Genomic DNA, 24,032 nt, shown 5'->3' with positions numbered 1-24,032 from the left:
TTGAGCAACACAGTGTTCACAGAGGCAGCAGGACCAGTCCTGGACAGGGAGGTGTAGAAAAAGTGTCCTTCCTTCCTGAGAGTGGCGGCGGACGGATCCCGGAAAGAGAAGGTTCTCACAGCTGTTCATGCCACATCATCCTCCAGGCTGACCATCTGTCGCTGTCAGAAAACCATAAACACAGGAAACATCAGTCTAATGGGGACTGCACACAGTCAGCTTCCGCCACATTCCACTGCACACTGAAGGCATCGGCTCATGCCTCGGGTCCCTGTCTACTGTCCCCTTTACAGCCACCAGAGGGCGGTGGGTGAATACTCTTGTGGAGAGCCCCCAGGGTGCCTGCCTCACAGAGCAGAAGTCCTCCCTAAGGCTCTCTGATATTGCCACATGTACATCCCCTGGGTTTCTTTTTCTTTTTTAGAATTATTTTTTGTGTGTGGGTGTTTTGTCTCCATGAAAGTCTGTGCCTCACATGTGTGCCTCGTGCTTGTGAAGGCCAGATGGTGTCAGATCCTCTGGAACTGGAGTTACACACATGTGGGTACTGAGAATAGAACCCAGGTCCTCTGGAAGAACATCCAGTGCTCTTTTTTTTGTTTGTTTGTTTTTGTTTTTTCGAGACAGGGTTTCTCTGTGGCTTTGGAGGCTGTCCTGGAACTAGCTCTTGTAGACCAGGCTGGCCTCGAACTCACAGAGATCCACCTGCTTCTGCCTCCCAAGTGCTGGGATTAAAGGCGTGCACCACCACCCGGCTCATCCAGTTCTCTTAACAAGAGCCACCCTCCCAGTCTTCCTCCATGCTTCTTAAACACATTATGCCCAGGCTGGAGAGATGGCTCAGAGGTTAAGAGCACTGGCTGCTCTTTCAGAGGTCCTGAGTTCAATTCCCACCAACCACATGGTGGCTCACAACCATCCGTTATGAGATCTGGTCCCCTCTTCTGGTGTGCAAGCACACATGCAGAACACTGTATAATAATAAAATCTTTTTTTTAAAACAAAAAACAAAACTACATTATGCCCAATCCTATCACAGGCCTTTGCAATTGAACTACTTCCTCTGCATAATACCCAGTTCCCACTAAGAGGAGCCTGACACCTCCTTCAGCAGCCACAGAGGACAGAGTATGGACTCAAGTATGCTAGGAGGGGCTCTACCACTGAGTCACGCCCCCAGCCCATCCCTGAGGGGTTCCAGGCAGGGGCTCTACTGCTGAGCTATGCATGCCCCTGGCTAACTTCTGTCCTTCAGCTTGCTAGCTGCCTCTTCTCTTCCACAAAAGGGCATACTCACTGAGGGGTAGGAGTAGCCGTCCTGGCTTCGGCAAATATGGAGTTCATCTTCTGTGGTCTTCTGGTACACTGGGTTGTCAAAGTTTATGCTGTTGATGTTCCTCAGCCGCCAGTTCCTCCACAACAGGATGGCCCCAAAGACAAGGAGGATGACCAGTGCTATGGGGAGAAGGAGCTTGGTCAGGGCAGGCCCCAGGAGGCCTTGTGCCAGTGAGGCATTTCCATTCTGGCTCCTTTACATGACAGCAGTGTGTTCTGAATGTAAAATTATACTTACTTATCATACACAGAAAAAATCCTGGGGGGGTGGGTACGACCCAGGACCTGTGAGCCTAGCACTTCAGAGGGATGAGGCAGGAGGATGCCAACTTCTGAACCAGCCTAGACTCCATAGTTCTACCTTGTGAGATTCTCTGTTAACTTTGCTTTGTTTTGTTGTTTGAGACAGGGTCTCACTATTGAGTCCTGGCTGTCTTAGAACTCACTTATGTAGACCAGGCTGACCCGGAACTCACAGATATCCATCTGCCTCCTCCTCCCGAGTGCTGGGATTAAAGGATGGATCGATGTGATTTCTACACAGACTCACAATTCCCTCTCCCACACCTCTTTTTTATTTAGTTTTTGTTTGTTTTGTTTTCTTGAGATACATTTTTGAGTCCTGTATGTCCTGGAACTTGCTCTGTAGACCAGGCTGGCTTCAGACAAACTCAGAGTTCTGCCTGTGAGATTAAAGTTGTGTTCCACACAACCAGGGTCACTTAATCTTATTTGGACGAATGACATTAGAAGGGGGCAGTGGTCACAGGAAGGCAGAGCGTCCCTCAGGCAGGGATGTCGCTCAGGCAGGGACATTCCATTGTGGGTCAGAAAGGTTTATGGTCCAGCAGGCTAAGCATGAAGTCTCAGGAGCCCCACAATGTCCATGGCACAGTCAGCACTTACCGATGGGGAGGGTGATGGACAAGACCCCCACACCCTGTGGCCGCTCCTCGTTCCTTCTGTCACCCTGGACTGGGGTAAGAAAAAGGATAAAGTAAGGAGGCTGAGGTCAGAAGACACAGAACTCAGAGTGGGACGTGACAGGAGCCACCCAAGGAGAGTAACTGACACATGTCTACCACCCTGTTCAGGGAAACCTGGAGATGTTATCAAAATTTGCATAAATCATACGGCCTTAACCTCAGGCACAGTTGTCCTCCAGTGTCCACAGAGGACAGTTCCAAGACCCCTAGAAATACCAAACATTTGCACAAAACCTACACCCAGGTAGACACACAGCACAATGAGCCCGTGAGATGACTCAGTGGGTAACGGATCTTGCTAACCTGAGTTTGATCCCAAGACCCACATGGTGGAAGGAGAGAGAAGACTGCCGAGAGTTGTGCTTTGACCACACAGGCATGGTGGCACACTACCCAATCCCACTGAATAAATCAGTGTAATTAGCAATGGGTCCAAGAGCAGCAGGAGGAGGAGAAGAGGGAGAGGAGGAGGAGGAGGAGGAGGAGGAGAAGAGGGAGAGGAGGAGGAGGAGGAGGAAGAGCTGGAGATAGTTGAGTGGGTAGAGGCACCAAGTTTCAAGAACAACTTGAGCTTGATCCCTGGAAGTTGCTAACTGAGGTGTTGTATTCATTCATATTCTCCCTCATTCTCTCTAAATGTGAAAGTACTTTTAAAAGTGTAAGACAGCCGGGCAGTGATGGCACATGCCTTTAGTCCCAGCACTCAGAACTGGATGAGCCGGGTGGTGGTGCACGCCTTTAATCCCAGCACTTGGGAGGCAGAAGCAGGTGGATCTCTGTGAGTTCGAGGCCAGCCTGGTCTACAAGAGCTAGTTCCAGGACAGCCTCCAAAGCCACAGAGATACCCTGTCTCAAAAAAAAAAGAAAAAAGTAAAAACAGAGCCAGTAAGATGGCTTGTTTTAATGAAGGTGCCTGCTGGGGCCCACTAAAAATAAAAATTTTGAAAAATCAGTGTAATTTAAAAAAAAATGTAGTTCTTATCAAATGAAAGGTTGAAAGGTGGGCTTGGCCTTTACCTTGGTGGGACATTGTCACCGACTCCACTGTGCTAAGTGCAGGCTGCCTGGAAGTACTGGAAGCCGACTGATCCTCCTTGTGCTTCGGCAGCCCTTCGGCTCCTGCAGTGATCTCAGGCCTGATGGTGGATGTTCCCTGGGTGGTCAGTACAGGTGCCACTTCTGGTGAGACAATAAACATGACCTGAGTGCCATGAGCTAGGGTACCACCCACACCTCCACTCTGTGTGGAAAGCAGGTTACCAAGTTCCACTTAAAATTTGGTAAGCAGCTGGCAACATTGTTCCAGGATGACCTCAAACTTGTGATTCTCCTGCCTCAGCCTCCACAGTACCTACCCTGTTCTTACAAACAGGGTGTGCAAATGCTGAGGACACTGTGGTCCCTGAGATGATGAGAGTGACCCCAAAATCCACATTAGAAATCCAACCACTGCCGGGCAGTGGTGGCACTCGCCTTTAATCCCAGCACTCAGAAGGCAGAGGCAGGTGGATCTCTGTGAGTTTGAGACCAACCTGGTCTTCAGAGTGAGTGCCATGACAGCCAGAGCCACTCAGAGAAACCCTATCTGGAAAAATCAAAAAAAAAAAAAAAAAAAAGAAAAAGGATGAAACACAACCATTGTTTGTTTGTTTGCTTTTTTTTTTTGAGATAGGGTTTCCCAGTGTAGCCTTAACTGTCCTGGAGCTTGCCCTCCTACCCAAAAACTTGTCCTTTAAATAAATGAATAAACAAAATGAGAACATCTGCTGTGTGCCAATACGTGACGCTTTCCCCCATGTTAGCATGCAGAAAGATACTGAGACTTCCAGTATATAAAACCTGGAGCCACATAAAACATATACGCTTGATAAATTCTCCAGTCTCAGGCAGTCTGTTTTAGCAGCAGAAAATAGATGGAAACAACTCCAAAGTGAGCCTTTCTCAGATGAAATCAGGGAAAGGGGTCCTGCTTCTCACTTGATGCCCTGATGTGAAGTTAGACCACTTCCACATGGAGTTTAGAGACAACGAGACCCAAAGGGGACCTCAGCCTAAGTGAGCGCATTCATGAGTCCTCAGGCAGCTCTCATGTGCAGTCAGCCTTGGCAGGCTCATGTGAGCACAGCTCCTGGGACTTGTACCCATACCTGTGAGGCAGCTTCGCATATCCTTGGCCAGTAGCATGCCATCAGGGCAGGCACAGGTGAATTTTGGGGAGTGAGGATTGATCTGTGGGGCGGGCAGGCACAGGTATTGGCAGCCACCGTTGGGGAGGGCTGTTCTCTCACACCAGTTCACCCCTGCAGGGAAAAAGACAGATGTTCAGATAGAATGAACTGATGACATCAGATCCATCAGAATAGTCTAGAAAAATTCGAGAGCAATGGATGAAAATTTTATTATTGGGTACAGGAAGGTGTTGAACTCATTGTCAAATAAGCCAGGTAAGTCTAGCGAATTCTAGGACAATGGCAGAGAAGCTTGAGTGTAGGGGCTTACCTCTAGGCTGTGTGATGTTGTGGAACAGGACAATGTCCTCTGGGGACAAGAGGTTTTCAGCCACCAAATTAACATCTGAGCCTGTGAGGCGATTGGCACTGAAAATGGCTTCATTTATGACATCCGTCCAAAATACTTTGTCCTACATGGGTGACATGTATGCAAGACAACCAAGCCCATTAAAACATTGGCCATAACACATCTCCATAACCTCCCCCAAACCTCTGGGTTCTCTAAGCATAAGCAATAGTGGGTGTAGTAGAAAGTTCTGCTTTATAAATGTAGTGAAATATGCATAAAATCTCTCATCCTAACCATTCTCTCTCTCTGTTGCATGCATATGTTTGTGTGCTTTGCACATGTGTGTGGAGGCCACAGGTAGATGTCAGGTGTCTTCCTCAGTCACTTTCCCCTTAATTTTTTAGACAGGGTCTCTCTCTCTCTCTCTCTCTCTCTCTCTCTCTCTGAATCTGGAGCTCACTGGGTTGGCTACAATAGCTGGCCAGTGAGCCCCAGGCACTTTCCTGTCTCTTCATGAACTCTGGGTTCCAATCCTAGCATCACAATAAAAAAAAAAGAAATAAAACAAAATAAAAACTGGTTCCAAGAAATAGCTGCAATTCTACCAACTCTCTCTAGATCTCTAAGCAAGAACCTGTATCCTAATCAGTGTTGACTTGAATGGATGAGTCATATCTAGGGCTGGACCAAATTCTCTCACATTCCCGAAGGTCACCTCATAGATGGCCAAGGAGAAGGGGTGGGCCAGCTGCTTCTCATCTTCCAAAATGGTCTTCCGATTGCCCCCATTGACATCAATGCTGGAGATAGAGTGGAGTTTGGAATCAACCCAATAGAGGCGGCCACTGGGAATATCTAAAATCACAAATAGACAAGGAGATACGAAGAGGTCAGAGGTGAGAATAAGATCATTCAGTTTGCCTGAGTATTCCAGAATATTCTAGAAGATTCTAGAAATTTCCAGATCATGCCACTTCAGGGCACTAGCTTGGAGTAAAACCGGTACAGTTTTGAGAGAAGTCCTTTACCACACATGAACCTTAAGGCCACATTGTGGCTTTTCCCCAACCCAGTAACCCTTCCAGCTATATAGGAAGGGGATAATGTAAATTTCATAATGTCAAGCGTGTGCTTGTGACAACTTCGTGGTGCCCAGGCCCTGCAGGTAAGACCACCCCTTGGATATACCTAGTGTGATGCCATTTGGCCACTGGATGTCCTCAGTCACCAGCGAGTAGATATCTACACCATTCAGGCCCCCTTTCTTGATCTTGGCAGGTGTCCCCCAATCTGTCCAGTACATGAAGCTGGGAAAGACAAACAGATGGTACAGAAGAGAGATGACTCCAACAGCAGGCTCCCACTACTGGTGACAAGAGTCAGCTTAAACAGCTAGTTCTCAATTTGGAACCACACTGGCTCTTTGCACATGGGTGGTGAAGATGGAGCTCAGGTCCCCACACTCGCAAGGCAGGCATCATTACAGAGTGAGATATATTCCCTTCAAGCCTTCTACCCTGCTGCCAACACCAAGTACAACTTCTGCAGGGTTCTCCCTGCAGTCAATACATGCGACCTTGGATGGCCAGCCCCTCTCTGAAAGTGTGGAGTTAAGGTGGGTGTGGTAGTGCACGCCTGTAACTGCTGGCCCTGCAGAGGAGGTGCCAGGGCATGGACAGTGCCAGGTAGGCCTGAGGCACAGGCACTGTGAAATTACTCCTGCGTGGCCACGGATGTGGCCTGACAGGGACAGGCATAACAGGTGGGGGTGGGTGGTGGGTAGGGTGTGCTTCCCTACGGAGAATGCCCAGCAGTTGTCCTGTGTGTTGGGCCCCGAAGACCAGTAAGCAGTGAGTTCTACTGCATGTGTCCCTGGGATTGAACTCAGGTTGTCAGGCTTGAAAGCAAATGCCTTCATCCACTAAGCCAGGTTTGGTTCATCTATGTAACAGCCCTGGCTGTCCTGGAACTCACTCTGTTGACCAGGCTGGCCTCGAACTCAAAGAGATCCACCTGCCTGTCTCCCTAGTACTAGGATTAAAGGCATGTGCCACCAAAGCCTGGCTAAGATTTTATTTTTAATTATGTTTATGTGTCTGTATACCTGTGTGCCATGCCTGAGGAGGCCAGGGCATCAGATCCCTTGGACCTGGAGTTATAGGTGGCTGTGAGCTGCCATTTGGGTGCTGGGAATTAAATTTGGCGCTTCTGCAAGAGCAGCAAATGCTCTTAAGCCCTGAGCCACCACCACTCCAGCCCCTTGATAAGCCAGCTTCTAACCCTCGATTTTGATTATTTTGATACAGGATAACACTTTGCAATCCAAGCTATTCTTTCACTGTCTTCTTATAGCTCAAAACCATCTATCTTACTCAGCTACACATATTCCTGAGACCAGTTCCGGATCTCCCCTCCCACCTTAGTTTATCCCAATGTTCTCTGCACTCCTCAGCTCTGAGGACACTCACCCATGCACAGGGTCCACCACAATGTCTCTGGGTCTGGACCCCTTCTCTTGGAACAGTGTCCTTCTCCTTATACCCTTGGTGTCAGCCACAGAAACACTGCCTGGAACTGAATCTGTCCAGTAGATGTTGCCATGGATCCAGTCTACGGCCAGCCCATCTGGGGCCTGCAGATCCCCACTGATGATGGTGTCATAGGACAAGGTAGGTGCTTGGTCCATCAGGGCACTGAGGCAAAAAAAAGGGATCACATGGAGCCTAGAGCCTGGGCCTCACCCCGGGACAGGTGACGGCAGGGTGAAGGGACCGAAGCTTACCTATAGATCTTTCCCTGGGACAGGTCGGACCAGTAGATTCTATTGTTGGCCACTTCAGTGTCCAGGGCCACCACGTTCTTCAGGTTGGGGATCAGGCTGGTGTACTCGCTTCGGTCCAGGGTCATCTTCCGTACCTCGTGGCGGTTAGTGAAGAGCAGATAGGCTACGGAGCCTGGAAGGCCATGCAGAGTGGTGAGGGAGAGGAACCCAGGGCTTCATGCATGCCAGGCAAGAACTCCACCTTCCGAGCCTGAGACCCCGGGATCCAGTTCTTTAGTAAGAGTAAGTGGAGATGTTACAGAGGCCCAGGCCATGCTTCCTGGAGGGACAGGTAGAGTCCCACAGTCTCAGCTGGTGACCCCTAGAAAGGATATATCTGGGCAAAGGCCCCATTTCCTCACTGTACAGCCCGGATTCCGGAGAGCTACCATACCCAGATAGCACAAGGTTTAACAGTTCTGAACCCCAAAGAGGAGCTGCCCACGCCTCGGCTTCCCAGGCAGCTCGGCCTCCCTGTGCTCACCTACAGCCTTGCAGACCCTGGTGTGAGGGTCCATGTGGAATCCAGCCCGGCACTCGCACTTGTAGCTGCCTTCAAGGTTCACGCAGAGCTGGTCACAGGTGTCCGGCTCCTGACACTCGTCAATGTCTGTATCAACAGAGAAAGAGTTTATCTGGGGTAGACGAACCCTTCCTACAAGGATACAGGTAGGGAAGGGAAGCTAAAATCAAAATATAGGTCCTCCAGTGGCTGAGGGATGTCATCCCGCAGGACCCTTGTCACCTCCAGTGCTAGATACCTGTGGGATTCACCCGGCCATCTCTCCTTCACTTCTTTATTTTCTCCCCTTTTTTTTTTTTTTTTTTTTTTTGTATTTCTGTTATTTATTTTTGGTCTCTATATGTAGCTCTGGCTGGCCCAGAACTTGCTATGGAGACCAACCTGGCCTTGAATTCAGAGATCTGCCTGTCTCTGTCTCTCAAGTGCTGGACATTTCCTGCCACATACGACCTGTTTTGTCGTTTTTCTCACATAGCTCAGGCTGGCCTTGAACTTGCAACATAGAAGATGACTCTGAACTTCTGACCCTGCTGCCATCATATCCCAAGTGTTAGGATTACCTGTGTGGGCCACCATGCTGGGTTCAGGATGTGCTGGGGGTGGAGCCTGAAGCCTGCTGCACATGAGGCAAGCATTCTGCCAGTGGAGTCCCAGCTCTAGCCTGAATCTTTGTTTTTAAAAGACAGGGTTTCTCTGTGTAGCCCTGGCTGTCCTGGAACTCGCTTTGTAGACCAGGCTGGCCTCCAACTCACAGAAGATCCTCCTGCCTCTGCCTCTGCCTCTGCCTCTGGAGTGCTGGGATTAAAGGTGTCTGTCACCACCTCCCAGTGTGAACCTTTAATTCTTGATGATGACCCCAAAAGGCAGAACTGCCAATGACCCATGCTTCCTAACAGGCCTGTGCTCAGTGTTTACCCTTGGAACCCTTCTAATAGCCCTAGGAGGTAGGGACTGCATTCTGCCCTTTGAGAACCTGGGGAAACTGAGACCTGGTGTTCAATGGAAAGGGGCAGAGGGAGCTCAGAGCCACAGCCTGGACACACTGCAGACTCACCTTCACACCTGTGCTGGTCCACCAGCTGGAAGCCATTGGGACACAAGCACTCGTAGCCAATCTTGAGGTCCTTGCAGACGTGGGAACAGCCACCATTGTTGTCCAAGCACTCATTGGTCCCTGCACAGGGTTGAGGAGGTGCAAACTGGTGACTCTCGAGCCCCTTTGACTCTCCACTGGAAACACTAAGTCATTGCATTGTCTTTGCAAAACACTTTCAAAATAATTTCTCTTCATTATTTTTAATCATGTGAACTGTATGTGTGTGTCTGCATGTGGGTGTGAGAACATGAAGCAGATGTTTTCAGAAGCCAGAGGCACTGGGGGCCAGGAGCTGGATCTCCTGTAGCTAGAGTCACAGGCGATTATGACCTATTTTGACTCCGTTGCTGGGAATCAAAGCTGAGTCTTGTATAAGAGCAGTTAAGTGCTTTTAACTGCATCTCTCCAAACCCAAGAGTATTTTTTATAGACATAAGTGTTAGGGATCTGCACTCAGGTCCTCATCTCCCAGCACCCCTCCCTTCATGCCTGTCTTGCCCTAGAGCCAAAGCTCTGTCAGGTCTATGAAGCATACTAAGCCTTTTGAATGCTGTGGAGTGTGGGGCTCATGACCCCGTGGTAACTACATGCTGGTGCCATGCCCGGCTCCCCTAAAACACCACCATCTGTCTGGCTTCCCAACACTCACTGCAGTCCTTGATGGGCTCATCTGACCAGTCCCGGCAGTCCCGCATGGAGTCGCACACTTTGTCCAAGGCGATACATTCGCCACTGTGGCACTTGAACTTGTTGGGCCCGTCACACTGTGTCACTAATGAAGGCAAAGAGAGTGAATGGCCAGGAGTGGCTGTGGTGCAACCAGTGAGGGCTGGGGCGTGGCTTAGTGATGGAGCCCCTGCCTAGAATCCCTCAGTGAGAGCCTGGGGGTGTGGCTCAGGGTAGAGCTCCAGCCTAGAATCCCCCAGTGAGAGCCTGGGGGTGTGGCTCAGGGTAGAGCCCCTGCCTAGAATCCCCCAGTGAGGGGCTGGAGGTGTGGCTCAGTGATGGAGCCCCTTCCTAGGATCCCCCAGTGAGGGCCTGGGGTGTGGCTCAGGGTAGAACTCCGGCCTAGAATCCCCCAGTGAGGGCTGGGGACATGGCTCAGGATTACAGGGATGTTCCACCATGCCCGCTGTAAAGGGTTTCTCTGTGTTTTTTTTCTTAGTGCTGTTAATGGAACCCAGGGCCTTATGCAGGCTGAGCCAAGGCTCTGTGTGTAGTTGCTGAGTAGGAAGTTACTGTTTAACAGGAATAGAGTTTGTTTCAACTCTGCAGGATCAAAAAGTCTTGGAGAACAGAGTGGGGGTGGGGGACACATGCCTTTAATTCCAAAACTGGGAAGGCAGAGACAGGCCGATCTCTGTGAATTCAAGGCCAGCCTGTTCTACAAAATGAGTTCCAGGACAGCCAAGGCTACACAGAGAAACCCTGTCTTAAAAAAGCAAACACCAGCCGGGCGTTGGTGGCGCACATCTTTAATCCCAGCACTGGGGAGACAGAGGCAGGCGGATTGCTGTGAGTTCGAGGCCAGCCTGGTCTCCAGAGGGAGTGGTAGGATAGGCTCCAAAGCTACACAGAGAAACCCTGTCTCGCAAAACAAACAAACAAACAAACAAACAACAACAACAAAACAATCTTGGAGAGACTGAGTATAGTGACAGCTGTAAAGACACGAATTTTTAGTTGAATTGGGTTTTTTAGCCAGAGGTCTCACTACTTGGTTCAGGCTGGCCTCAGGTCTGTGTGCTGCCTGACTCAGGCTCCCGATTGTTTGAGTCCAGGCCTGTACACCACAACCAGAACAGTCAATGCAGTTAAAAAGTAACAAGTAACTCCTAGTCCTGTGCTGGAAGTCCTGAGTTCAACTAGAAAGAGCAAACAGCAAAAAACTAACAGTGAATTTTTTAAGTGAGAGCTGTTCTCAAACTCAGTGTGTACGCAAGGCCAGCCTTGACCTCCTGTCTCCACCTCCCAAGTGCTGGGGTTACCACACCCAGTGCATATGGCCATTAGGACACACTGCATTGTGCATGCAAGGCAAGCAATTCACCAACAAAGTCACACCTCAGCCCTAGAATGTGGTCATTTCATGTTACGTGTATTTTTCAAAATTGCAGGTCAGTGAGATAGAAAAAGTATCAGCAGGCCAGATAGACGACCTGTGTTTTATCTCAGGACACTCAAAAGAAAAAAAAACAAAAACAAAAGAGAGAAAGAAAAGAAAACACAGCTGCTAAGGACTTGATCCCCCTCCCTCAGCTGAGACCATCAGTGTCCCAACTTTACAGGGGGAGCAGGGACAGGAAAGGGTGGGAGCAAAGCTTACCATTGATGCAGCCAAGCTCGTCACTCATGTCCTTGCAGTCATATTCACGGTCACACTGGCGGCTACCATGGATGCAGGTGCCATCTGCACACTGGAATTCGTCAGGCCGGCAGGTGGCTGTCACTGGAGAGGACAGGGTGGTCATTGTCACAAGAAGCACCAATCAGAGACTCTTTCTTCTCTGTCTCATTGCAGCTAGCTTAAACTTAGCAGTTGGAGGGCTGGCAAGATGGCTCAGGTAAAGACAATTGCCACCAAGCCCAAAGACCCAAGTTCAATCCCTAGAATCTTTTTTTTTTTTAATAATCTAGACTCTTTTTTTTTTTTAAGATTTTATTTATTATGTATACATTATTCTGCTTCCATGTATATCTGCACACCAGAAGAGGGCACCAGATCTCATTATAGATGGTTGTGAGCCACCATGTGGTTGCTGGGAATTGAACTCAGGACCTCTGGAAGAGTAGTCAGTGCTCCTAACCTCTGAGCCATCTCTCCAGCCCCCCTAGAATCTTTATAGTAGATGGTGAGAACTGACTCCCAGAAGTTGTCCTCTGACCTCCATATATGTACTCACAGTCATAGACTATATACATCAATAATAATTTTGTATTTATGTATTTATTTTTGTGGTTTTCTTTGAGATAGGGTTTCTCTGTGTACCTTTGGCTGTCCTGTAACTCACTCTGTAGATCAGGTTGGCCTCGAACTCACCAAGGTCCACCTGCCTCTGCTACCCACGTGCTGGGATTAAAGGCATCTACCACCACCCCAGCTAATAATTTTATTTTTAAATAAATCACTCACGGGATTGAATGCAAGTGTGATGTGGTGTTTGGATGAGAACGCCTGCACTGGCTCATATGTTTAAACACTTGGTCCCCAGCTGGTAGAAATGCAGGCTTGAGCATGGCTGTGGAACTAGAGACTTCATGCACTGAAAGCAGGAGCTCTTAACCACTGAGCCAGCCCCTCACTCAAAATAAATCAACTTTCGCCGGCGTTGGTGGCGCATGCCTTTAATCCCAGCACTCAGGAGGCAGAGGCAGGAGGATCTCTGTGAGTTTGAGGCCAGCCTGGTCTCCAGAGCCAGTGCCAGGATAGGCTCCAAAGCTACATAGAGAAACCCTGTCTCGAAAAACCAAAAAATAAAAAATAAAAATCAACTTTCTTTTTGGGTACTCTCACGTTGCTAAGCCCCAAAGCACCGGTGCAGGGCCGGGACCACGCATCCCCACTCCCGGGGCCTTACCGCAGTGCTCCTCATCTGACTTGTCCTTGCAGTCAGCGCTGCCATCACAGACCCAGCTGCGATGAATGCATTCACTGCTGCCACAGTGGAACTCCAGGGAGGAACAGGGGCTGCTACTCCAGGCAGCGGCGGTGTCGCGGCCCCCACAGTTCTGTGGCCACTCATCGGAGCCGTCCTCACAGTCGTCATCCCCGTCACAGGCCCACAGGCTGGGGATGCAGGCCGAGGAGTTGCAACGGAAATGCGCGGGCCCACAAGTGGCGGCCTGGCAGTGGGCCTCGTCAGAGCCATCCACGCAATCTTGGTCCTGGTCACACACAAACTTCTGGGAGATGCACTTGCCATCCTGGCAGCGGAACTCATCCTGGGAGCACGTCTTGGGGGCTGTGGGGATCACAGGGAGGAGAGCACCCTGTCACGTCATGGCCCATGCCACCACACACTAGTCCATTCACAGACAGAACCCTTGTGCTTAAAAGGACCACAGCCTGTTTCACAGAGCCTTGAAGAGCTGTGGCAGTCGTAGGCAAGGGCCCAGGAAGCTGCAGCAACCTTCTCTGCCTCGGTTTCCTCATCGCAGGGTCAAGTATCAAGCCAGCCGTCTAGCACTGAGCTCCACCAGAGCCCCTCATTGGGGTATTCCAGGCAGAGGCTGAGCCACACCTTAGTGTTTAGATACTGCTGTGAATTGCTTACTGTACTAATTGTATACACTACACTGTATTAAAGGAATGTAGGTATGGAGACTCCTACAGTATACGTCTATAATGGTCAGGATTCAGCACTCTCACGCCCCAAGCATCCACTGTGGGTCTAAGAGATACGCACAGCGCTGGGCGGTGGCTCACGCCTTTAATCCCAGCATGCAGAGGCAGAGACTCTGTGAGTTCGAGGCCAGCCTGATCTGCAGAGAGTTCCAGGCCAGGCTCCAAAGCAATACAGAGAAACCCTGTCTCGGGAAAAAAAAAAAAGAGAGATCTGCACAGGAAAGTGGTATGATGTCGGACATGGAGCTGAGAGGCGCACTGGCCTCCAGTTCATCAGCTCTGCTTCCTAACAGAGCTCAGTGGGCGGGTGGGGGAGCCTTCTTCCTCAGTGTGGGTACTTAAGTCACAGAGATAAACATATGTGAGCACTTCCTGCGTGTGCAGCCTCTATGTGGGCTGCCTGGCAACAGTCACCAGGGCTTCCCGCCTCAATAAAAGCTTCTGATGTCCATGAGAGGAGGCACCATCCCTCCATCTTTCAAGGTGAAACTAAGCCAAAGGAGGGAGCCAGGAAGGAGCAATCGCACCACAGGTGGAGGTCCCTTAGGAATGACTAATGGCTGTCACACACTAGGGCCCTTGGTGGATTCCTTAGTGCATGCAGGGCCAGCACACACACATACACACACACCCCTCTTACCACACCCCCCCCATAGACACACACCCCACCCCTCACACACACCACCCCACCCCCACACCACCTGTAGTCTGGGCAACACTCACCACAGCCTTGTTCATCTGAGCCGTTCTCACAGTCTGTTTGCCCATCACAACGCCAGGAGTTAGGAATGCAGCGGCTGACACGGCCCCCACAGCTGAATTCCTTGGATTGACAGGTGACAGACACTAGGGAGAAAGAGGAACAGTCACTCAAAGTGAATACCAGTTAGTTACACCAGATCCATTTGTGTGTGTGTATGTAACGTAACATATGTGGGGGGTCATAGGACAACATGCAGGAGTCTTTCCACTATATGGGTTTCAGGGATCAAATTCCATGCCTGCTTAGCCGTCTCACCAGCCCCTGTAGATAATTTCATACAGGGCTCTTAGTGGACCCGTGTTTTGCCTGCAATGCATAGAATGGGGTAAGGTGTGAAACCCTCCAAATCCACCATCATAGCAACAAAATACTTTGGATTTTGGAAATTTGGTTACTGATAGTCACCCTGCGCCATCTGGAAGGACTGAAAATGGGTCAAGAACACTGGGTCTTGAACAGCAGAACTCCCTACCTAGAACTCCCCAGTGAGGGATGGGGCGTAGCTTAGCAGAAGAGCCCCAACCTAGCACGTGCAAGGCCGTGGGTTTCATCCCTAGCACCCACCACCAACAAATAAATACAGGGGGCTTACTGCATGTCTCAGAGGACTCATCAGAGCCATCCGGGCATTCAGGGCTGCCGTCACAGACCCACTTGCTGGCGATACATTTCCCGTCCCTGCACCGGAACTCATTCCTGTCGCATGTGTCTTCTGCTGTAAGAACAAAGGGGAAGAAAGGGTCTGTCAACAGCAGAACACAACACTGGCCACACACCACCCTGATACCAGGGGACACAACAGAAACGCCAACTCCCAGTTTCTGGTAAATTTACCCAGCATAGCCAGTGAAATTTGCTGGACCCATACGTGGAAATCTGTGAATCAATTGTTAATATTGACATCTGGGCTGTTGAAGAAAGTATAAAGGTTTATCTAATTTGCTGGTCAGTGGTGGCGCATGTCTTTAATTCCAGCACTGGGGAGGCAGAGACAGACAGATCTCTGAGTTGGAGGCCCACCTGGACTACAAAGCTAGTTCCAGGACAGCTAGAGCTGTTATTTCAAGTCAGGGTCTCCCCATGTAGCTCTGGCTGGCCTTGAACTCCAAATAGAATAGCATGCTCTTGGTCTCAAGAGATCTGCATACTTCTGCCTCTGGAGTGCTGAGATTGAAGTGTGGGTCACCTGATTTCGTGATACACTGTATAATAGTGGCACAGAAGCTCTGAGGGTAACCAACCACTATCTGATCAGATTTAAACCCCACCTCATTAGATGGAACCCATGCTTGACAGATCCCGTGGCCAAGAACCTGAAACTAGAATGGTCAGGGACCTAGAGGGAAAACAAATACTATTGTTCTGCTAAAGGGGGGTAGCAACAAAGTGATTCCTGCTGACATTCTGTTACACTCATCCATTAATGTCTCTCTCATCAGAGAAGCTTCCTGCAGTAGACAGGAACAAACAAACAAACACAGAGACTCACATTGGACAGTGTACAGAGAATGAGCCACTCGGTTTTTAATGAACTAAATCTCTCCCCTCAGGGGACCCTTCAGATGAGGAGGACACCAATGAGACAAGGCCTTCTAAACACAACAGGACTGACGCACATAGGAACTCACGAAGACAGCACACAAAGGGTCTGCACAGGTCCAACCAGACACGGTCCAAGTGCTTGCTGAGAGGGAAACTGAACATGGGCTCCATCCCTAACCCAGAAGCTAAGTCTTACTGAGTACACAAAGCACAATTAAGGGCTGGCCCTATGCTCAGCAGTACAAGCCAACACAAAATTAACTCAATACTGTTTTTAGAGATTTTTTTTTTTTTGTCATGTTTTCTTTGGGCTCTTCTCCTCCTCTTCTTCTTCAGCCTTACTGGTCTTTTGCTTGTATTTTATGGTTTCCAATTATGAGTTTTTATGAATTTTTTTTTCGAGACAGGGTTTCTCTGTATTGTTTGGAGCCTGCCCTGGCACTTGCTCTGTAGATCAGGCTGGCCTCGAATTCACAGAGATCTGCCTGCCTCTGCCTCCCAAGGGCTGGGACTAAAGGTGTGTGCCACCACCGCTCAGAGCCTGTTTGCTTTCTAAAGAGAGAGAAAGAAGATAGGAAAGGTCTGGTAGAAATGAGGGAGAGGAAATCATGATCAGAATATATTACACAGAATTTTTTTTCAATAAAAAAATAAAGCATGGGCATCATGCTTGGCATTTTTAATTTTTGTTGTTTTGTTTTGTTTTGTTTTTCCTGAGACAGCATTTCTTTGTGTAGCCCTGGCTGTCATGTAACTTGTTCTATAGACCAGGCTGGCCTGGAACTAAAAAATCTGCCCAAAAGTGTGCACCACCATGCCCAGTGATAAGTGTTTTTATTTATTTATTTTTTATGTATGAAATGTTCTGCCTGCATGCATTCCTGCAGGCCAGAAGAGAGCACCAGATTTTATTACAGGTGATTGAGAGCCACCATGTGGTTGCTGGGAATTGAACTCAGGACCTCTGCAGTCAAATGTTCTACCACTGAGCTACACCTCTGAACTCAGGAACAGCAAGCAACTCGCTCAACCCCTGAGCCATCTATCCAGACTGAGTGTTTTCATTCTTTTAAATTATGTGTCTGTGTGTGGGTTTGTGCACATGAATGCAGTGTCCAGGGAGGCCAGAGGAGGGCATCAGGGCCTTTAGATCCAGGCTTACATGTGGTTGTGGGCAGACAGACTTGGCAGGAACCAAATCCTACAAGAACAGTGGGTCTAACCTAGAGCCAAATCTCCAGCCTGGATGCCAAGCAAAGCTCCACCGAGGGAAGGGGCAAAATGCTAAGGTTTCTATGTGAGTCCAGATAACTGAGCTGGTAAATGTGCTTGCTGCCAAGGCTGCCAGCCTGAGTTCTAGACCAGAGACCCACATGGCGGAAGACAGACCAACTCAGGCAAGTTGTCCTGACTTCCATACATGCACAGCATGCTGTACCACATGAGCACACATGGAGGAAAACGAACCCATCAAGAAAACATATGAAGTCAGGATCTTGAAAGTAATTTTTTGTTTGTTTGATGATGTTTTTGAGACAGGGTTCTCTGTGTAGCTCTGGCTCCTGGAACTTGCTCCATAGACCAGGCTGGCCTCAGATTAAAGGTGTGAGCCACCACCACTGCCTAGTTTCATGAATCTGAATCCCCGTTAACCTTTAACCCCACACCTTTACTGTACAGGGGCCCCGCCCAAGTCCCGGCTTCCTGCTCAGCTACACCGTAATTTTTTTTTTCTTTCCTTAAACAGTGTTGTCCTAAGTACCTAGGGCTGGCCTGGAACTCTCAGAGCTTGGACTAAAGGCGTGTACCAGCACATTCATTGTGCTGATAATACATACTCCATTGCCCAACGGCTAACCAGACCAGTGACTCATTCATGCAACCAGGATCTGGCCAGTAAAGGAAATGACTCACTCATTCTCTCTGATGGTCGGGTGAGCAGAGTAACTAGATTTCCAGGACTGGCTGGGTCATTATAAAAGGGAAGTTCAGAGGGACATTGGCAGGAAAGAGCTGAGGAGTGTCACCCCATCAGACCACACAGCCCTGGTGATAGGTCATTAACCCATGCTCTCACTTAAATATCACAGAAATAAGCATGTGAGTGAGGAAATACCAGCCACACCCAAAGGCTGGGACTCAGGTGGTAAAGGGTTTGCCCAGCATGCACAAAGCTTGGGTTCTAGCTCCAGCACTCCCTAAACCTGGCAATGTGGTAGAAGCCTGTTATGCTAGCACTCAGGAGGTGGAGGCTGGAGGATCACCATTACTCTGAAGCCAGCCAGGGCTACACAGCAACACCCTATCTCAAGAACAAAACCAAACAAAGAAAAAATTAGTAAGGTGTGGTATGGGGGTGAATGCCTGTCATCCCAAGGACCTCTTGTCAAAGGCAAGAAGTTTGTTCCAAGTTTGAGCACAGCCTAAGCTACACGGCAATTTCCAGGTCAGCCTGGGGTACACAAGGAGACTCCACTTCAAGCAAACAAGAGAAATAAACTAGGCCAGCAAGATGGCTGAGTGGGTAAAGAACTTGCTGCCAGACCTACCTGAGTTTGATCCCCAGAACTCACAACAGAAGGAGAGAACCTACTCTGCCAGTTGTCCTCTGAAGCCCACAAGCACACACAAAACAAAGAAACAAACGTAATTCTAAAAATCAAAAAACAAGCCGGGGTATAGTAATGCACACTTGTTTTTCAAAACAGGGTTATTCTGTGTATCCCTGGCTGTCCTAGAACTCGCTTGTAGGCGAGGCTGGCCTGGAACTCACAGAGATCTGCCTGCTTCTACCTAAGTGCTGGGACTAGAGGCATGCACCACCACTGCCCAGCTTGGTGCACACTTTTAATCCCCACACTTGGGAAGCAATGGCTGGTGGATCTCAGTGAGTGCAAGGCCAGCCTGGTCTACATAGTAGTAAGTTCCAGGACAGCCAGAGATACAGACAAATGGAATCAAATAAAAGGCAATTAGTGTATAGTATACACTAAAAAAAGGACATTCCATCCCAGTCAACATGCACTCACCTCTGCAGCCGTGGCCCTCAGATCTCGAAAGTCACGAATCACAAACCTTGAACAAGGCCACAAAAACCAAAAGGGGAAATGTTCACTTTTGTTTCCCACATACAAATAAGGTGGTTACTGCTTTCTAAACTTTTTCTTTTCCCCCTTCTTATTTTCTGAGACAAAGCCTCATATAGCTCAGGCTGTCTCCCTTTGATGCTTCCTGGGCCTTCAGAGTACCGGGGTGACAGGAGAGTGCCACTATACCCAGCCACTTCCTGTTTTCTTTCCCAGACTACTGAGGACAGATGGCAAACGAATAAACCAAAATAAGCCAAGTAGTGGTGGCGCACACCATTGATTCCAGCACTCAGGAGGCAGAGGCAAGCGGATCTCTATGGTTTGAGGCCAGCCTGGTCTACAGAACAAGTTCCAGGATAGCCAGGGCTACATACAGCAATCCTATCTCAAAAAAAAAAAAAAAAAAAAAAAAGAAAAGAAAGAAAACAAACAAAAAAAGAAAACAGAGGAGGTTAAGGTACTGTCAATGAAAGTGCTTGCCTAACACACAGGGCACTTTGAGCTCCACCCCCAGCAACAAGGAGCAAACCCACAGTCAGGTGTTAGCTTTCACTTGTAATCTCAGTATTCAGGATCCTGAGGCAGGAGAATTACAATGAGTTTAAGACCAACCTGGGCTACATGATAACTTCCATGCCAGCCTGGGCTATATAGGGAAACCCTGTCAAAACATAGAAGAGTCGGGCTGGGAATGCTTCCTCGTGAGAAATTGCTTTGAGCATTTGGAGATTACTGTAGGAAAAACTCTAATAATAGTGTGTGATTGGTTCTGGCTAATGCACAAAAGGGAACCACCCTTGAGCAGAATATTAACTTTATTGCAGACCACAGGCTCATACATTCCACACACACTGTTATCCTTAAACAGAGGCAGGAGACTGTAAATTGAGTCCCTTGGGCAGATGGGAGAGTTACACAGCACAGATATTGCCAGCGTTATTTTTTAAGTTCAATGTTCTTTTGTAAAGGCTGTCATCTGGTCATCTTGCTTACCTGCCTCTTCCTGATAAAGACTTAACTAATGGTGGACCAGGACTTGTCACCCTGACTGTCCCCTTGAGCTAGAGGCATGTTCGTTGATAAGAGGATGGGCACGATGGTTGGTTCTAGGTCAGGCTTGTCTCCCTTTGTTAGGGAATGGAGCCTGATTATAGGTCAACTCTGGTGAAGAATTTACAGAAGTGTTTTCACAGCCACCCTAAACTTCCTTATGGCACAAACTTTTCTAACAGGTGAATATGAACTCCCCAGCCATGCTGCTGGCAGTGCTAACCCTACCTGTGTAACAGTTCTTCCTGAGTAGGTTTGTTGGTGAGTCCCTCATATCGTTAATTTCACTTAATTTCTCCTCCATCAAGATTGCTCAGTGGTAGCCCAGCGATCATGGTGCACCGCCTTTAACCCCAGCACTTGAAAGGCAGAGGCAGGAGGATCTTTGTGAGTTTGAAGCCAGCAAGCCAGCCTGGACTACAGAATGAGTTCCAGGACTGGCTCCATAGCTACTGAGAAACCCTGTCTCGAAATACCAAAAAAAAAAAAAAAAAAAAAAAAAAAAGGATGGCTCAGTGGTAAAGCCATTTGCCACCAAGTCTAATTAACAACTATCTAGAACAACCAACCAACCAACACCTGAACTGAAGACCCCATCCTGTTGATTAATTCCACTCTCTCAGCAACCAAAGCAGATTCATGCCAGAGGTGCAGATGCTATTGATATACTCAAGGTAGAAAGGGGAAGAATGCCAAACGCCAAAGAGCCAAGCAACAGACTAGAGCCAAGCGTCTAGACTCCAGTGTTATCTGGAGGAAGCAAGGAAGATAAGAGCAGGGATCACCCAGAGACAGGAGCATCACCTCCAGAAGGCTTGTAATCTCAACAACAGAGCAGCTGCCAGTGCTCAGGAGTGAGGCAGGGTTAGCCTGTGTTGCACAGTGAGACCCTACTTAAAAAAAAAAGAAGGGAAGAAAGAAAGAAAGAAAGAAAGAAAGAAAGAAAGAAAGAAAGAAAGAGAAAGCTCGGTGCAGATGAACTGCCGCAAGTTTAAGGCAAGCCTGAACTCTACATAGTGAATTCCAGGATAGCCTGAGCTACAGAGTCTCCAAAAGTAGATAAATGAAAAAGATAAGGAAAAAAATTCACCCAATCTTGTACTAATTCTATTCAGTGAGAAATATGACAGAGACAAATGAATACACACATGGCATGTTACCAATGCTTGCAAAATTGTACTTTCCCTGTGCTGGGAGGAACCTCTGATGTATTTGATGTCCCTTACGTCGGCTCTGGCTCTGTCTGTTTATGTGTGGAGGCCAGAAGTCCAAGCCACATGACTTTCTTTAAGTTTTGAACCCTTGTCTCTGTCTCTCTCTGAACCAGATCTCACTGTAACCCAGGGACCCTGCCAGCACTGCCATTACAGGCTTCCACATCTGGCTTAGATTGGTCCTCACACTTGGACTGCAAACAGGTCACCAACGGAGCTACCACCCCAGCCCCAGATCTGCTCTTGGTCAACCTGAAGGCATGTGCACACACGGCAGATCACATTCTTAAAGAAAATAAACAAATGGTCCAGGCACAGCATGGAAGCCAGAGCATGCTGTAGTAGTCACTATGAACATGAGGAGTGACAGAGATGCCAGGGTCTAGAGAGGTCAGCACAGGGCACTTAGGCCTTTCTGCAAGACGGAAAACCAGGTCTTGTTCAAGACTTCATAAAATGTATTTTTTTCCTTAAAGAAGGCAATGATCGGTGGGTAAAATCAGGCCAAGACTTGTTCATAATTACAACTAAATGGCTGAGTGTTTGCCTGTTCAACTGGCTCACAAGCTATCTCTCTCTCTCTCTCTCTCTCTCTCTGAGACAGGGTCACACTGTATAGCCCTGGCTGTCCTAGAACTCACAAAGATCCACCTGCCTGTACCTTCCCAGTGCTGAGATTAAAGTTATGGGCCACGATGCCCCCAGCTCCCTCCTCTTTGGGAGCTGGAGTTCCTCAGGGGTTGTACAGTTGACAGCCATTCACTGCTGACTAACAGAAACTCCTTCCAGTCTCCTGCTGGTCAGCACACCTGAACTGGCTGAGGAGCCACCGTTTTAAATGTTTCTGGCCAGGCATTGGTGGCTCACACCTTTAATCCCAGCACTCAGGAGGCAGAGGCAGGTGGATCTCTGTGAGTTCGAGGCCAGCTTGGTCTCCAGAGCTAGTTCCAGGACAGGCTCCAAAGCTACACAGAGAAACCCTGTCTCGAAAAACCAAAACAACAACAACAACAAAATAATAATAAAATAAAATGTTCCTGTCCCAGACAGGCTGATTGCAAGACAAACAGTAATCAGATGGGCTGGGTCCGTGATGGAGTGCCTGCCTCCCTGGCAGGATCCCCAGGATCCTCAGATCCGGGCATGGTGGCAAAGGACTGTCATCCCAACATCCCTGAGGCGGAGGAAGGAAGATCAGGAGTTCAGTCATTCTAGGCTATTTAGCGATTTATAGGCCAGTCTGGGTTAAGAGAGATCCGGTCTAAAAGTGGGGTCGGGGTGGGCTTACACCGCAGAGCAGTTGTCCCAAACGTACAATACAGAGTTCAGTCCCCAGTACTGAAAGAACTTGGGGTGGGTCTGTAACCAACCAGGACTGGCTGGTTGGTTACACACTATCTAGCCTCCTGTCTAAACTCCAATACGGCTCCTAAAACGAAAGTCCACTTTAGGGAGCAGCCCAACCTAACACATTCAGAGAATGGGACCACACCAGGCCAGCAAGAGCTCTTGCCGGGTCGCTGGCCCGCCCTGGCTGATAGCCTTGGCTACCGAGGTCTGGGTGGTCCCACACACCTGGGGACTGGACCAGGCAAGCGCGGACGAGACAGGGACTGAAGTCCCTGCCAGATGTGCAGCCCCACCCCACCCGAGAGGCTCATGCAAGCCACACCCTGCACCTCATCCTCCGCCCTCCATTGGACAAGGGGAGTGGCTCGAGGCTCGCCTGTTCCTGCTGCCCCCAATAGGAGCTCGGGGGTGCGGTGGGAGGTGGGGCTGGGGCGGAGCTTTCGGGCACGCGGTAGCAGCAGGATTCGGGTGTAGCTGTGGAGACCCCAAGCCTTCCTTGTTCGGAGGACTAGGGACTCGGAAGTTGGACAGCTGGGCCTGGATCTCCCCGGTCCCTAGGACGAATGACGGGAGCCCTCCTCTTGGACTCCCCCATACATGGCTCTTAAGAACACCTCCCGGGGACCCTCACCCTCTGACCCGCGAGGACCCTCCCCGTCTCCCCTAAGCCCACCTTGAGTCCCTACAACTCCGGCACCCCCTTTCCAAAACAGTTCCTACCAGTCACTCGGAAGGACCTCACTCCAAGTTCTCACGAGTGGGTTCTATTGCACCATTTCTCGTCCATATAATATATATTATATATATAATATATACATATATTATATATATATATATATATATATATATATATTATCTCACCCGGGGCTGCCCGGGTTCAGGGGGCCGCCCCTCACGCGGAGCAGGGTCAGGGTCCTGGGGCAAGCCTTACCTGCAGCCCCGGCAGCGGCCAGGAGCAGGGCGATGGCCCAGCGCAGCCTGAGATCCGCGGTGCTCATCCTCAGAGCCTGCGTCGCGTCTCCGATGGTTCACAGACCCCACTGTGTCCGCGCAGCAAACCAAGGATCCCGGACCCGGCGGCTTCCCCGCTACAAACCTGCGCTGGGCTCAGCCGGCCGCCGACTACACGCGCGCATCCAGAGGCATTCCCAGCTCTTGCGGGCGAGGCTTCCCGGCGGGGGAGGAGTCTGCAGTGGTGTGATTTTCAAAAGTCTTCACCTCACGGCCCGGGGAGGAGCTTCGAACGGCCGATGTGACACGGCCGAACAGTTAACCCTTGAAGCTCCCGCAACTCCGGCCTCCCCATCCCACCGCACTTTGCATCTAAGTTGTTGCAAATGTTCAAAGGACGACCCGCGTCCTTCCAGACCCTGGGTCAACGGTTGACGTTATGCTTTT

General features: G+C 49.3%; 1 protein-coding gene across 1 annotated transcript; it reads right to left on the bottom strand.

Moving 5' to 3' along the window:
• Nucleotides 1–107: 107 nt before the first annotated feature.
• Nucleotides 108–24,032, bottom strand: Ldlr (low density lipoprotein receptor). The gene is given in 20 exon segments (NM_001246823.1): nucleotides 108–161; nucleotides 1,298–1,455; nucleotides 2,242–2,310; nucleotides 3,339–3,424; nucleotides 3,427–3,429; nucleotides 3,431–3,500; nucleotides 4,469–4,621; nucleotides 4,821–4,962; nucleotides 5,557–5,696; nucleotides 6,030–6,148; nucleotides 7,310–7,534; nucleotides 7,624–7,795; nucleotides 8,147–8,272; nucleotides 9,240–9,359; nucleotides 9,931–10,053; nucleotides 11,608–11,730; nucleotides 12,860–13,243; nucleotides 14,350–14,472; nucleotides 14,982–15,104; nucleotides 23,566–24,032. Coding segments are annotated over 20 exon segments (2,562 nt in total). The 5' UTR covers nucleotides 23,633–24,032; the 3' UTR covers nucleotides 108–125.

Source organism: Cricetulus griseus, chromosome 4 (assembly GCF_003668045.3).
Source record: "Cricetulus griseus strain 17A/GY chromosome 4, alternate assembly CriGri-PICRH-1.0, whole genome shotgun sequence".
NCBI lineage: Eukaryota > Metazoa > Chordata > Mammalia > Rodentia > Cricetidae > Cricetulus > Cricetulus griseus.
Note: the sequence above shows the minus strand (reverse complement) of the source record. Positions and strands in the feature narration are given on the sequence as shown.